At 40.6% G+C, this 13,232-nt stretch overlaps 1 protein-coding gene across 2 annotated transcripts; it reads right to left on the bottom strand.

Annotated features, from left to right (window-relative positions):
• Positions 1-1,853: 1,853 nt before the first annotated feature.
• LOC110052115 (uncharacterized) lies at positions 1,854-12,733 on the bottom strand. Of its 2 annotated transcripts, none has more exons than XM_020758243.2 (8): positions 12,050-12,733; positions 9,837-9,983; positions 9,336-9,497; positions 8,909-8,986; positions 8,392-8,459; positions 7,927-8,058; positions 3,251-6,679; positions 1,854-2,107 (listed from the first exon to the last, which is right to left on the bottom strand). In XM_020758243.2, exons 2-7 carry the CDS (start codon positions 9,928-9,930, stop codon positions 3,266-3,268), a joined length of 3,948 nt encoding a protein of 1,315 aa, XP_020613902.2. In that variant the 5' UTR covers positions 9,931-9,983; positions 12,050-12,733; the 3' UTR covers positions 1,854-2,107; positions 3,251-3,265. The 2 variants fall into 2 exon arrangements, with proteins under 2 accessions (XP_020613902.2, XP_089136066.1); XM_089279940.1 differs by lacking the exon at positions 1,854-2,107 and adding an exon at positions 2,127-2,441.
• Between the last annotated feature and the right edge of the window lie 499 nt (positions 12,734-13,232).

Genomic DNA, 13,232 nt, shown 5'->3' with positions numbered 1-13,232 from the left:
CGCCGGCTCATAGATACACCTACGAAACCGTTGTTTGCGAGTTTTTATCACCTTTGAAGCCATTACTTAAACAGAGTTTGGTCCAAAGTTGTTATAACTCGTTTTCCTAAATTCTTAAATCCTTGAAGGTGCCGGACATGAAGTGCTGTCTTCGGAATAAACGGATCATTCAAAATAATAAGCCGCCATGTTTACCTCTCAACACAGCAGCTCTGGTCTAGCTTAGCTTAGCAACCCGCCCTTGAAAAATGCTAGCCTCATATCAGTCATGACGTCATATCACATTGAATGACGTCACATTTCAAAATGTCTGCCAGCTGATATCCGTCATCTTACAGTCTACAAATTTGTCAGAAATATCAGAACAGCTCACCGAAAAGATTAGAATAAAATCTCCATAACATCTACGCAAGGGTTCCCACACAAACACCAATGTTACTTGCCCAAACAAGTGACTCACCAAAATTAAGGGAAAATCACTGAGGTGGATTACTATAGGTTTGAAATCAGCGCGTCCCACCTCCAGCTAAATAGTGACCAGAAACGGCACTCTCTCTCTCTCTCTCTCTCTCTCTCTCTCTCTCTCTCTCTCTCTCTCTTAGCCTACTCATCGTAAGTCAGAATTCGATTTATTATGAGGCAAGAATATTGGCAAAATTATTTAGTAAATAAACCTCTTCAGGCGGCTGGTATGTCTGCTGATAATGTCCGCGGCTGAGAGATTGTCCGAAAATGAATATTTGGCCGAGAAGCGAAGCTTCGAGGGCAAATGTGAAATTTTGAGGACAATCTCTCAGCCAAGGACATTATCAGCCGACATAGCAGCAAACCAGAAAAGGATTTATTTATTTCATAACACTCCCATTAATTTTCATTTCACAATTAAACCGCTCGTAAACATGGTAAAAAAGCCAGTGGTGATCTGATGGTGAATGCGCGTGATTGACCAAAACAAGCAAGTACATTTGATTGGTTTAACTGACTTAATTTCCACTGTGATTGGACCAAAACTTAACAAGCTGCCCTGTGAAATTAACTATCGTAACGCCCCTTAGATCAAAAACCCAAAAACTTGATGTACTTTCCGGAACAGCATTTGCGACCAGCTATTTAATGTCTCTATCGCTGCACTCAACAAAGCGAGTTTGGTTTCCTTCCATGTAAAATAAGAGAAAGGAAAATTTGAAACTCTTGTGCTGACCGTGTTTCTCTTCGACGGAAGCCATCGGTGGACAAATATCGACGCAGGCGGGGGTTATCGCGCGCTAACTGTCCTGTGAGTTTTCACCACGTGACGTAAAGTAACCAATAAAATCGCGCCAAAATTAATGGGTGGCTTCTAATGTCTATTAGTATCACCCAACTAGTGGACTAATGCAAATCCTGCATTTTGATTGGCTACGCCACTAGGGGACTATTAGTAATAGTCCTCTAGTAGCGAAATTGGCGCCATCGAAATAGCCAGGGCCAGATTTTTCCCGTACGAACCACGTGCATTCTGATAGCAATTTTAATGCGCTTTGACTGGCTAGCAAAAAAAACAAAAACAATGATAAGATGTTAACAAGAGCTATAATACAGTGTATACTATTTCTTATAAACGGATAAACAATTAATGAATAACTTGTTTCACTTATCCTGAGAGTGCTCTACGAATAACATGCAGAGTAAAATAACAATATAAAGACAGGGAGTAAATGTAACTTGACTTTCACGCACTAAGCGATAATCAATCCTTCCTCTTACAATCTGTGTCTATGTGAAATCTGTGCATCTTGACCGCTCGCTGTTTCCTTACTAAGCAAAAAATCTGAACTCGTAACTAAATGTCGCCATGAAGGGGGGGGGGGGGGGGGGTGGAAGGCCACTACTTTCAGAATTTATTAGCGGCCACAACTTTTTGACGTTGCTTTCGGGGTTCGCAAGTTTACGGTATATACACTGAGTGCCCTGAAGCTGTGAAAGAGTGAAGTTATTGGTTAGTCGAACAAACAGTCCAGTCCAGATTCAACAGCTCTGATGACAACTGTGAAGCTCATTGACGAGGTATTACTTTCATGTCACGTATTCATAAATTGATGCGAACAAGACTCGTAAATACAGGCCTCTGGAAAACAAAAACAAGAAAAAAAACAACCAATAGGTTAATTTAGAAAGGAACCTTTGGTAATTTTTGGATTATTTGCTTATATATATTTTTTTATTAATTAACTGCTGAGATAAATATAAAATAGACAAAATCTAAAAGCTTTGAAAATTGATACTATACAAAAGACTTGTGGAATAACTGGTAGCGTGATGGTAACGCGCTGAATTCAACTCCGTATCGAGTGGTTTGGGTTCGACCATTTGGAGCATTGGGATCAAGTTACCACTTTAATTTCACAGTGTCTGTTTCCACCCGCACTCATCAATGGTTATCGGTAAATTGCCAGCGTAACCTGACAGAAAATGTTGGGAGGATGCCTGCATTAGATTAGCATATTGAGGCCTCATATTTTCGTGTTATGTAACCCTGAGCTAAATGCCAATAAATCGTCTGTAAAACCCCAATCAAATTTATCAGAGTGCTTTACTTCGCCTTGTGTTTCAAAACTTGTAAAACTGGCTTATGAATTCTTTTCTTCAAGACTAACAACAGGAGTCATTCAAGTTATAGTAAAATCAATCCACAAAGATTGTAAACAAGTGCAATGTTCCTGGATGAAGACAGCAATGGTGGCCACCGTCAAAGTAGTTTAGTTTGAGGCAATACAAATTTTTAACAATATGCTTTTAATAAAGCACCCCTTAGCATTTGTTCATCTTAAGAAGTGTTACTCTAGGAAGTGACTTACTATCAGACGTTCACTGAGAAAATTACTTGACTATATATTGACCAGTTGTTTGGGTTGTCCAAATGTTTAATTATTTTTTGCCGTAATTTAAGCATTTCTAAATTATTTTATCACTCCTGAATTGATGGGGACAACCCCTCCCCCTACCCCTTGGTCCGTAACTAAAACAACCTGTGGCCTGAATAGGATAAAAGACTGAGTCACTCTTGAACATCGTCTGCAGTGATAAATGGGATCTACAAACGCTATGACTATCGATAAAAAAAAAGACACAAGATTACTTATCGATTCCAGTCAATCCAATTTTTGACGTCATGACTTACCCTAGGCTTGGCAGTCTTAAATTTACTTAATCCTAAAATCTCGCCCTTAAATTAGTGGGAAGAAGCATGGATTCAGCTCACAATACTCACAATCAAATAAATGTTTCATTCCTTTTCATCAAATTCCAGAGTGACGTCATCACCAACAAGTACAAAAGGCGCCCAGTATTTTACATCACTGTACTTTTCAGACTCTCTGAGACATTTCATGGCCAGTTTTAGGGACTCGCTTGCACTTCTCCCTTCCACAAGGCGATGATAGAAACTTCTCATAAACTCTAGCGTGGCCTCATCATCGATCGCCCAGAGTGAGACCAGAACGGAACGAGCGCCAGCACCCATAAAGGCACGTGCAATACCGACCACGCCTTCAGCTTTGATCTCTCCTTGACCACTGTGACAACAACTAAGCACAACCAGTCTTGCTCGCATTTGAACACTCAGCACATCTGCTATTGTCAAAATATAATCTTCCTCTGTGGGGATTCGGGATGCTCGCTTCGGGTCGGGAGTTAGGGCTATTTCACCAGTTTCCATGCGCCCATGAGCTGCAAAGTGAACCAAAGCAACTGAGTTTAGTCCTTTTAAGACCTCACTCTTTGTTGCGTCTTTCCCTGTGAGAGGCTTTACGTTGAGAATCTGCCCAATCATTTCAACTTCTTGTTTCGCAAATTGGAGTTGTTTTAACAGTTTCTTTCCTTTCCTGTTAGTAACTTCCTCTACCCACGGATCTCCCACAAGTAATGCACCTCTGTTACTGTGGTATTCGCTTGAGCAGTCCATGATCATTTTCATACTGGTCAGCGAAGGAATCAGTCGGATTCGAAAGGATTCGCAAAGATACCTGGAATCATTGCCCAGGAATGCAGCATAAGGAGCTAACCAAAGTGGACCATCCGGGACAATGATCAGCTCGTCACCTTGAACCAGGTCTTCAATTGGTTTGATGAGGATTGTGTACAAAGTGCTCAAAGAACTATCCTCTCCCGAGGAAGAGTCTGGGATTACCTCACCAACTTGACCAACACGGATGTTTCGGTGAGCAGTTTTAATTAACGAGATCAAAGAGGCATTTGTATCATCCAATGCAAAGGGATCGTCAAGTTCCTTTTGCCTAAAATGAACTTTCCTTTCTTCAAACAGGACCCATAAATTTATCGTACCATCACCAACAGCTGCAAAAATTGTGCTTGATGGAATGTAATTGAGCATATCCCCATCGTGCTCTTCATTTTCATACGCCTTCGATGGACTTATTGCCATACGATACTGGAATCTCAAAAGATCAGAAAGAGATTGGGCTCGCCCTCTCTCGGCAGCAAACAAGGCTTCAGCCATCCTGTCTTGTTTCAAGAGAACTCGCCATAAACTCGTGTAACTGATGTTGCATTCTTGTCGAAAACTAATTTTCCATCTATCTCGAGACTGGAGAAGACTTCTCACATTGTTTAACAATCGTACACTTGCCTGGTAATGCTTTACAGCCTCAGGGAAATTGCAGAGTAATTCAAAGCTGTAGCCTAGTGCATGATTGAGTTGGCCTTCCAATAACTCGTCATTTACTTCTTTTGCAATACTAAGGCCAATGTTATGGTGTTCCATGGCGCTTTTGAAATCACCAAGGCTTTGAAAATCATTGCCAAGGGAGCTTTGTGCGACAGCTAGCATAGCCTTATCGCCCACTTCTATGGCAATATCACTTTGAAGATTATGGTAGTACATCGCTTGCTTGAAATCACCAAGTTTGAAATAAACATTGCCAAGGCTGCCACATGCAGTGCCTTCCTGGCCCTTATGTCCCGCATCTTTGGCAATCGTAAATTGACGGTTTAAGTAGTCTGTGGCTTCTTCGTAGTCACCGAGATTGGTCAAAGCAATTCCAATATTTCCATTTGCAGCCCCTTGTCCGACTTTGTCCCCAATATCGTTGGCAAGGCTAATTTGACGCTTGAGATAGTCTACGGCCGTTTTAAAGTCACCGATACTGCTAAAAGCATTACCAAGATTGCAATAGGCAGCTCCCTCTCCAGGCTTGTCTCCTAAGTCTTTGCTGATACTTAGAGAAAGGTTGAGGTATTCCATGGCTTTTTTGAAATCACCAAGACGCTGGAGAGCATTGCTAAGACCGATATATGCCCTTTTTTCACCAGCTCGGTCTCCGGCTTCTTTGGCCATATCTAAAGCACGATTATGATAACCTATGGCTTTCTGGAAATTACCGAGACACTGATGAGAATTGCCAAGATTACTATACGCGGTTTGTTCTTCGGATTTGTCTCCTAAGTCTTTGGCAGCCATAAGTTGTAGATTGTGGTTATCTAGGGCCTTTGTTACATCACCGAGTCTTAGAAAAGCATTGCCAAGATTGCCATACGCGGTTCCTTCGCCCTTTTTGTCTCTTAGTTCTTTAGAAATGCCAAGATGGAGGCTGTGGTACTCAACGGCCTTTTCTAAATCACCAAGACCGTCAAATGCATTGCCAAGATTGCCATACGCTGCTCCTTCCCCAGCCTTGTCTTCCAGTTCTATGGAAATGTTCAGTGCAAGATTGTGGTAGTCTATGGCTTCTTTAAAATCGCCTACACTGCAAGAGGCATTGCCAAGATCGCTATAAGCATTATTTTCCCCAGCTTTATCTCCCACTTCTTTGGCAATAATAAGGTGCCGGTTGTGGTAATCCTTGGCTTGTTTGAAATCACCAAGATCGTAAAAATCATGGCCAATATTACGGTACGCGCGTCCTTCCTGAGCCTTGTCTTTGAGATCTTTAGCGATAGTGAGATGCAGGTTATGGTAGTGTATGGCTGTTCTGAAATCCCTTAGACTGTAAAAGGCACTGCCAAGATTACAATATGCAGCCCCCTCCCCAGTTTTGTCTCCAACGTCTTTGGCAATACGAAGATGACAGTTGAAGTATTCTATGGCGGCTTTGGAATTTCCGAGACGGTATAAAGCAATCCCGAGATTAGCGCAAGCGTCACTCTCCCCTGATGTGTCTCCCAGATCTTTGGCGATACCAAGACGTTCGCTGTAGTGGTCTATGGCTTTCTTGAAATCCCCGAGATTGGAATAAGCAATGCCAAGATTTCCATGTGCATCTCTCTCCCCTGCCCTGTCACCCATTTCCTTGACAATAGTGAGATCTCGGCTATGATAATCTATAGCCTTTCTGAAATCGCCAAGACTGTTAAAAGCATTTCCAAGATTGCCATATGCAGCTGCTTCTCCGGCTTTATATCCCACTTCTTTTGCAATGCTAAGAGAGAGGTTGTGGTAGTCTATGGCTCTTTTGAAATCACCAAGACCTTTATAAGCATTGCCAAGATTGCAGTACAAAGCCCCTTCTAAAGCCTTGTTTCCTACATCTTTGGCAAAAGCAACACATAGGTTGTAGTAGTTTATGGCTTTGTTGAAGTCACCAAGATTGTAAAAGAAATCTCCAAGATCACCGTAGGCTTCACTCCCCAGATCTTTGCTTTCGTTGGAAATTTCTGTTGCTTGTTGAAATGAGGCACTGATCTGGTAAATGAAAGCAGCATTCATACTTTTATACGTCTATTTCAAGGCTACAGCTAAGTCAAAAGAATCCACAATTGCTATTCTTGAGTACGCCGTCATATTTCGGTACACTAAACGTAACTCAAAGTTACAACTGCGCTGACACTGTAGCGAACAAGCGGTGACTCTATATAAGTACCTACCCTGACTACCCATAAGAGCTATGAAACTTGGCAATGTTTGCAAAGACGTGTTATCCTTGTTACAGTTGCCATATATTCGGCAAGGAGGTGTTGTTTAGTTTATATGAAAAACACGAAAACATTTTGATATTGTGTGGCATCGCTAAAATGTCCATTAAAATTGATAAATTCAGATTTTGTGATAATACATTTCACCTTACCAAACCATAGATTTTAACCCCTAAAAGGTATCCCGCTCCTTTTGCTCGAACGCATTTCTATAGATTGAATGCAAGAGTCAATGCAAGCTTCAACAGACTGACGTCATAGTACGACTAAAGATAAGGAAATACAGCTTATATTGGTGCAGTCTCTCCTCTAGCGGTGTCGCCTTATGAAATTCTCTGCCTCAGGATCTTAGTAATTCTTTGGGGGTTTTCAAAAAGAAAGTCGAAGCCCACATTTTCTCTTTGAGGTTACACGCGCGCAATCATGTAGACCACTTGATTTGTGTAGCTTATTTTCGTATCTTTTAATAATAGTTTGTAACTGATGATTTTCTGTGTATCAATTTAAAAAAAAAACGTTTTAGCAATAAACGTTTTGAAGTCCATAGTTGTCTTCAAGGTAACCGGTGTGTCAAATGTTGGTGATTAACGAAGAGGAAGAAACAACAAAGTTGTTTGTTTTCTCCTAGATAACTTCCTCCTCATTTTCTGGAATCGTTCGTGGGAACAAACAGGGGATATAAAGCGTCAACTGTATGCTAAACGAATTCAATGTTGTGATCAAAACGAAATTTTCAGCATTTCACGAGCGTGGGACAAAGAAACGATCTGATTCCTGACAGTATTCACTCACGTGTCCAGCAGCCATGCAAATTTCTTGTAAAAAAAGAAAGTGTCTACATAATAAAAGAGTTGAACTCCCACGGGATTGGTTTGGTATGGCCGCCGTTTCATTGTCCTGGAACACCAATATGGCTGCCAAGACGTCATGTGTATACTTCCATACCTAGCCAGCCATTTTTGGTTTAGATTTTCAAACTGGCCTTCCTCAAGTAAAAAAAAATTAAATCAAGCTTACCTTTCGTGTCGCGGTTTGGGTATCCGACTCATCCTTCAAGTTCCCTTCGACTACACGTATTTCTTGAAGTTTCCTTTGTCCTTCGACAGACTCGTTCTTCAAGTCCACTAACCTCTGGTTGTTCTGGTCAATCTTCCAAGAGTTTAGGAAAATGAAACTTTATTTTTTGCTCCTTTTGTTTGTTATTGTCGTCCTCATTGCTGTCTTTGTCGTCGCTGTTCTCGTTTTCTACAATGTATTGTCAATTAATCTTAGTGATTCCTGGTATGTAAATTAAAATGATAGAAGAAATACAGAAGTGGAAAAGAGAGAGAGAATGTGTCATAGCTGCATTTTTCCTTTTCCATCCTTCAACTGTGAGATACTGATAAAGTATAATATTTGACGGCGTCATTTTTTTTCCGGCAATTCTGCTTCGCCACAATCGAAGAGAAATATGTGTGAATAATATGAAATAAAGGATACTGCCAATCCCTTGTTACACCAAGTGATGGCTTCTTCAAACATACTCAGCTTAAAACAGGCACTCGCTCCTTTTCAAGAAATCAAAAAATAAATAAATGAATCCTGAAACAATGTATTCGATGTAGTCAAGAATTGAATGCTTATCTATACTGAACTTCTACTCAATAAGCGAGAGAGATGCTTGGGACTTTCGGGTGTGATACCGGGCTCTAATGATACTGAGTGGTAATAGAGGTTTGGTACACGGGCTTAATTCATGTTTTCTTAAACGGAACTCGATCGACGAAACAATCTTTTTTTTTTTTTTTTTGCGTGGTTGTGCGGAAATTAGGGTTGGGTCCCCACTTCAGGCACAATTTCTGTTTTTCTGATTTTATTCTCCACCATTCCACTCCATTGTCGTCATCTTGGTCGTCGTGATTCGTTGAATCTCTGCGGCAGTTGGGAAACAACGACTGGTGTTTTGCCGACATAATATATTATTTCATCCGAAAACACACTTCGATAACGATCGTACCTCTCTCAATTGTCTTCACAAAATTTGGCTCTAATTCATGGGCTGCTTTGGCATCACTCAGTGATTCAGGATAACATCCTAAGCATGAAAACAAATATTTTCATAGTTTGTAACTCAGTAGCACTGATATCTATCAGTAATTAAATAATAGAACATATTCGTATTGGACTGGAGCTAGCTTGCAACTGAGGTGCACGCGGAGAGTCTTCTCAAATGCTAATGGAGTTAATCTCTTTTTAACGATATTCTCCTGCATGCATGAGCCTCCATTGCAAGCTAGTTTCAGTCCAATACCGAGAAAACGAATATGGCCTTTTTGGAACTCCTAATACATCAACTTGCACATAGAACAAGATTACTCTTTGAGGGCACACAAGAGAACGCGAATATAAGAGAATGCCGAAATAAAAAGGTCAAATGATCTTACCCAAATGAAAATGTGCTGTTGCCCTGTTACTGAAGAGTTTGGCTTTGAGAGTTTCATCTTTACAATTCACATTAATTCCTTCCGTGTAGAAGTAAATGGCTCTGCTAAAATCTTTCCCTCTGTGTTCATCATTACCTTCATTTAGGTACACCCGTGCGATTGCTAGACGAACGAAAAAGTAATGTATAATTCATTAAATACATTGACACCAATGACAAACTACATGAAGGATGATATAACCTACCAGGATTTTTTAAAATGTTAGAATGGGAACGAGCTGCAACAAGCGTTACAAGAGGTTAACAATTATGCAGTTTCATTACTCCATTATATGATAATTTGACAAAAAGAAACATGCCGAGGTCATTGTTTATGAAGCAATTTGATGCGCCAGTAACGGGCAAACGGCAAAACAGTACAGTATTTCATTTCATTTCATTTATTTAATTCATTTCGTACATCCCACCCTGGTCAGTCAGCCAGGCTACCGTTTTCCTCTACCTCTTAAAGTGTCTTCATCAAAATCCAGCGTTGGTTCACCATCAGGTGGTGTGACGTCACTTTCACTCGCAGCCTTGATTGGACCACTTGCCATTGATGCTGTTGTTTGGAAATCTACAGAGCTTTGTCAGTGTCAGTTTGAAGTACCTATAGACAATTTTTAACGAATTACAAAATATTGAGTAAAACTTGTGATATTAAACATAGCGCTAGCTAGCGCTTAAAGGGAGGGTTTCATGGTTCGGCGGATGTCTCTAAATCAAAATACTTTTGTGCGCTTCTTAACAGCGTTATCGCTTTAAAAACTTCACTCAGATGTAATTTAGTAATCAAATGCTAGTTAGTCGTGGTAGAATGACGGATGACCAAAATTCTTAGAATTAACATTTCAGTGGATGTTACCGACGCTGTCGACAGTTGAATTTAGTGTTGACCCGTACGATTTATCCTACGATTGATGATTTTACGGCTATTTGCATGCGAAATTAGGAACTTGCTTACGATTGATTCATAAACAATGAAAACTGGGGCTGTGCCAAAAAGCGTGCACAGGCGAATAAATAATAGACATGTGCCGAACCGTGAAACCCTCCTTTAATTAATCAAATGATCGATTTTATTCGTACAGGCTGGCGTGAAATCATCGCCGGACGTGTACAGTGATAAATCATAACTGACAAAGAAACAACTGAAATTGGGATTAACGACGAACTTGCAAAATTTTGCCGCAAAATCTCAAGCTGCAGGTAAAACATTGAATTCCTGAAACAGTGGGATCGATTGCGGCCCGATTAGGGGTTTTCGGGATATGGTATGTTGAACCGGGTAATTCACGGGATACGAGAATCGAACTCACCATCTTGTATCAATACTCTTTTACTTAGAGTACCCGTCACGAACAAAGCAAAAAATCGGGTGAGCCAAATTATTTCGGTCTGTTGCTTGACGTAGATTACTAGGTTTCAGTAGAGGTAAAGTCAGGACAGAGATAACTTCAGTTGGCTATTCCCATAGTGTGATCACTTCTCTATTCCACTCTCACTATATTATAGCTAGGCAATTCATGCTTCCGATCCATGATCCAAAACGATACAAACTAACTTACCAACACCCAAGCTGGATGAACGGGTTAGACCTTAATTTATAAACGAGACGTCAATCAGAATGCAGTGTAGCACATGCGAGATCAACATAATTATGTAAAATGAAAAACTAAGCTTGAAAAAATCACGGGGGAAAGAGTAATTTAAACAATGCAAAGCAGAAAAAAATTTGCATCATACGAAAACATCTCGTGCAGTTTTCGCAAGTTTGACCATACTTCTTAATTTTCGATGACGGCTTACAGCATGAAGATTTGAACCAGACATAGCATTCTACACTCAGCCATGTTTACATCAGTCTAACGGCTGTCACGAACTACTACTCAGTCAAAGTCTGACGTCATCCACAGGCTAATCAGGTCTGATCAGAACCAACTGTAGTTAGCGGAATTGCTGGGACCGCAAAGTCCACTGCATACTAGAGACTAACCCAAGCAAACTACAGTTGACGGTGTTGATGTGGCCACTGAGGGGCTATTGACGCCAGACGAACAAAATCAATTAAATATTCATGTCCACCGGGTCGACCAGTCCAGCTCCCTTAAATCATCTCTGTCATCTAGCATAACGTGCACGGCTACACATAGGCACAGAAGGAAATAATTTGCCCGAGAAATTAAAAGCGATTACCTTCCTAGGTTGTAAATTTGACATTTAATCGAAAAATTTATGCCAGCTGCACGTATGCGACTCTGTGCCAGCTGCATGTACGCGACTGTTGCGACTGGTCGCGATGCGTTTCGAAAATAATATCTGTTACGATTCTGTCGTTTGCGTTTTACACAAGTAAGGACGGAACAACACAGCGGACGAGAAATATATAAGCTTATATTACGCTTATGCTTCAAGTGAGAATCAATCCGGCCACAGGAGTAGTCCATTGAACAGTACATGAGGCACATTACCCCACCATGCACCGTTTCACAGAGTTGTTCGGCTCGTGAAAATATTTGATAAACCGAAAGCACAACATTGAAACTCTGGATCACCCAAGGGGAGAAGGGAACCATATTTTCACTCATTCACATGTGTTTAAGACAAAACTGACTGCCGTAACAAGATTTTAACGAAGTTAAACGTCGATGGATAAAACTACAGACATAAACTAACCTGGAGGAAGCGAGCCGCTGTAACCAAAAAGAAAATCAAAACTGACAAAACTTCAGTTCAAGACCAGCAAGCCTGTGTGAAAAACGTTGTACTATCAACTATGAAGTAGGAAGAATCGGGAGTCCGTTGAAAACGCGGAAAACGTACCATCTTCAGCAATAAGCATGATCATGGTGGCGGCCGAAGCTCGATGTCTGCCTAGTATGATTAATATTCATAAGGGTAATCCCCGATTTCTGCTAATTGCTTTGCGTCGCGTGATCGAGTTCATGTGATGCTAAATGTAACGTTCTTAACTAAAACAAAACTTTTCACCTTATTCGCCTTGCCGGTTCAGAATTAGTGCCGACATCACAAAGGCATAATTCTACGTTTTCTTTTACCCCTGACGATGATTTCCAAATCATCGCCCGGCTCCACAGAGCTGTCCGCGGAACATCTTCAATTGCATGTTATGTTATGTAACTACCGCAAGTGAATATTAGATCGAACCGTGCCTATTGTACATAATCGAGTTGAGTAAACTTTCACTGGAAATATCTTAGGTCCTTCAGTTTTTCATCTAACGGCCTCGCTCGATCACGTTGTCCAACCATGCATGAAAACACGGAAACTTTTTGCTACGCCCTTCAAGGAAACCCCCCGCGCATATCAGGGGACCCCTCCTCCTTTTCCATCCCGTCTCACTCGGAAAAGGCCGGATCAACCCCTTATCTACAAGTTTCGCGAAAAATTCCCCTTTTCCGTAAGCATTATCGAAGCGCTAATAAATACGCTCTGAAACCTTAGTAAGAAAATTGCAATTAGCCGCAATTGCCTTTTATTGCATTAACGTCATTTTAAGACTATCATTAATATGGTTATTCTATAAATGATGGACCCTTGGAAAATTTTTTTTTAAAAAAATTATTAGGTTTTTTTCGATGGGGCTTGTAATCGGCAAGGTTTCTTATCGTAAGAAATTTCAGAAATGGTTGAGATTTTGCGGTCAATTGTTTTTTGCATTGCATATAAGACTACTGTCTGTTAACTGGTTATCAAATGAACGCCCTAAACATTCTATGGTCATCAAATAAAAATCAGCTCTAAGAATCTAAAATACAATCCAAGCTAGCTCTACAGTTAAGAGGGATATATAACAGTTAAAAATTCAAGAGCTAGATGTAATTGTTAACCCATGACT

Source organism: Orbicella faveolata, unplaced genomic scaffold, assembly GCF_042242905.1.
Source record: "Orbicella faveolata isolate gen_17 unplaced genomic scaffold, um_ofav_v1 contig_47, whole genome shotgun sequence".
Taxonomy (NCBI): domain Eukaryota; kingdom Metazoa; phylum Cnidaria; class Anthozoa; order Scleractinia; family Merulinidae; genus Orbicella; species Orbicella faveolata.
This window is presented reverse-complemented; position numbering and strand designations above follow the sequence as displayed.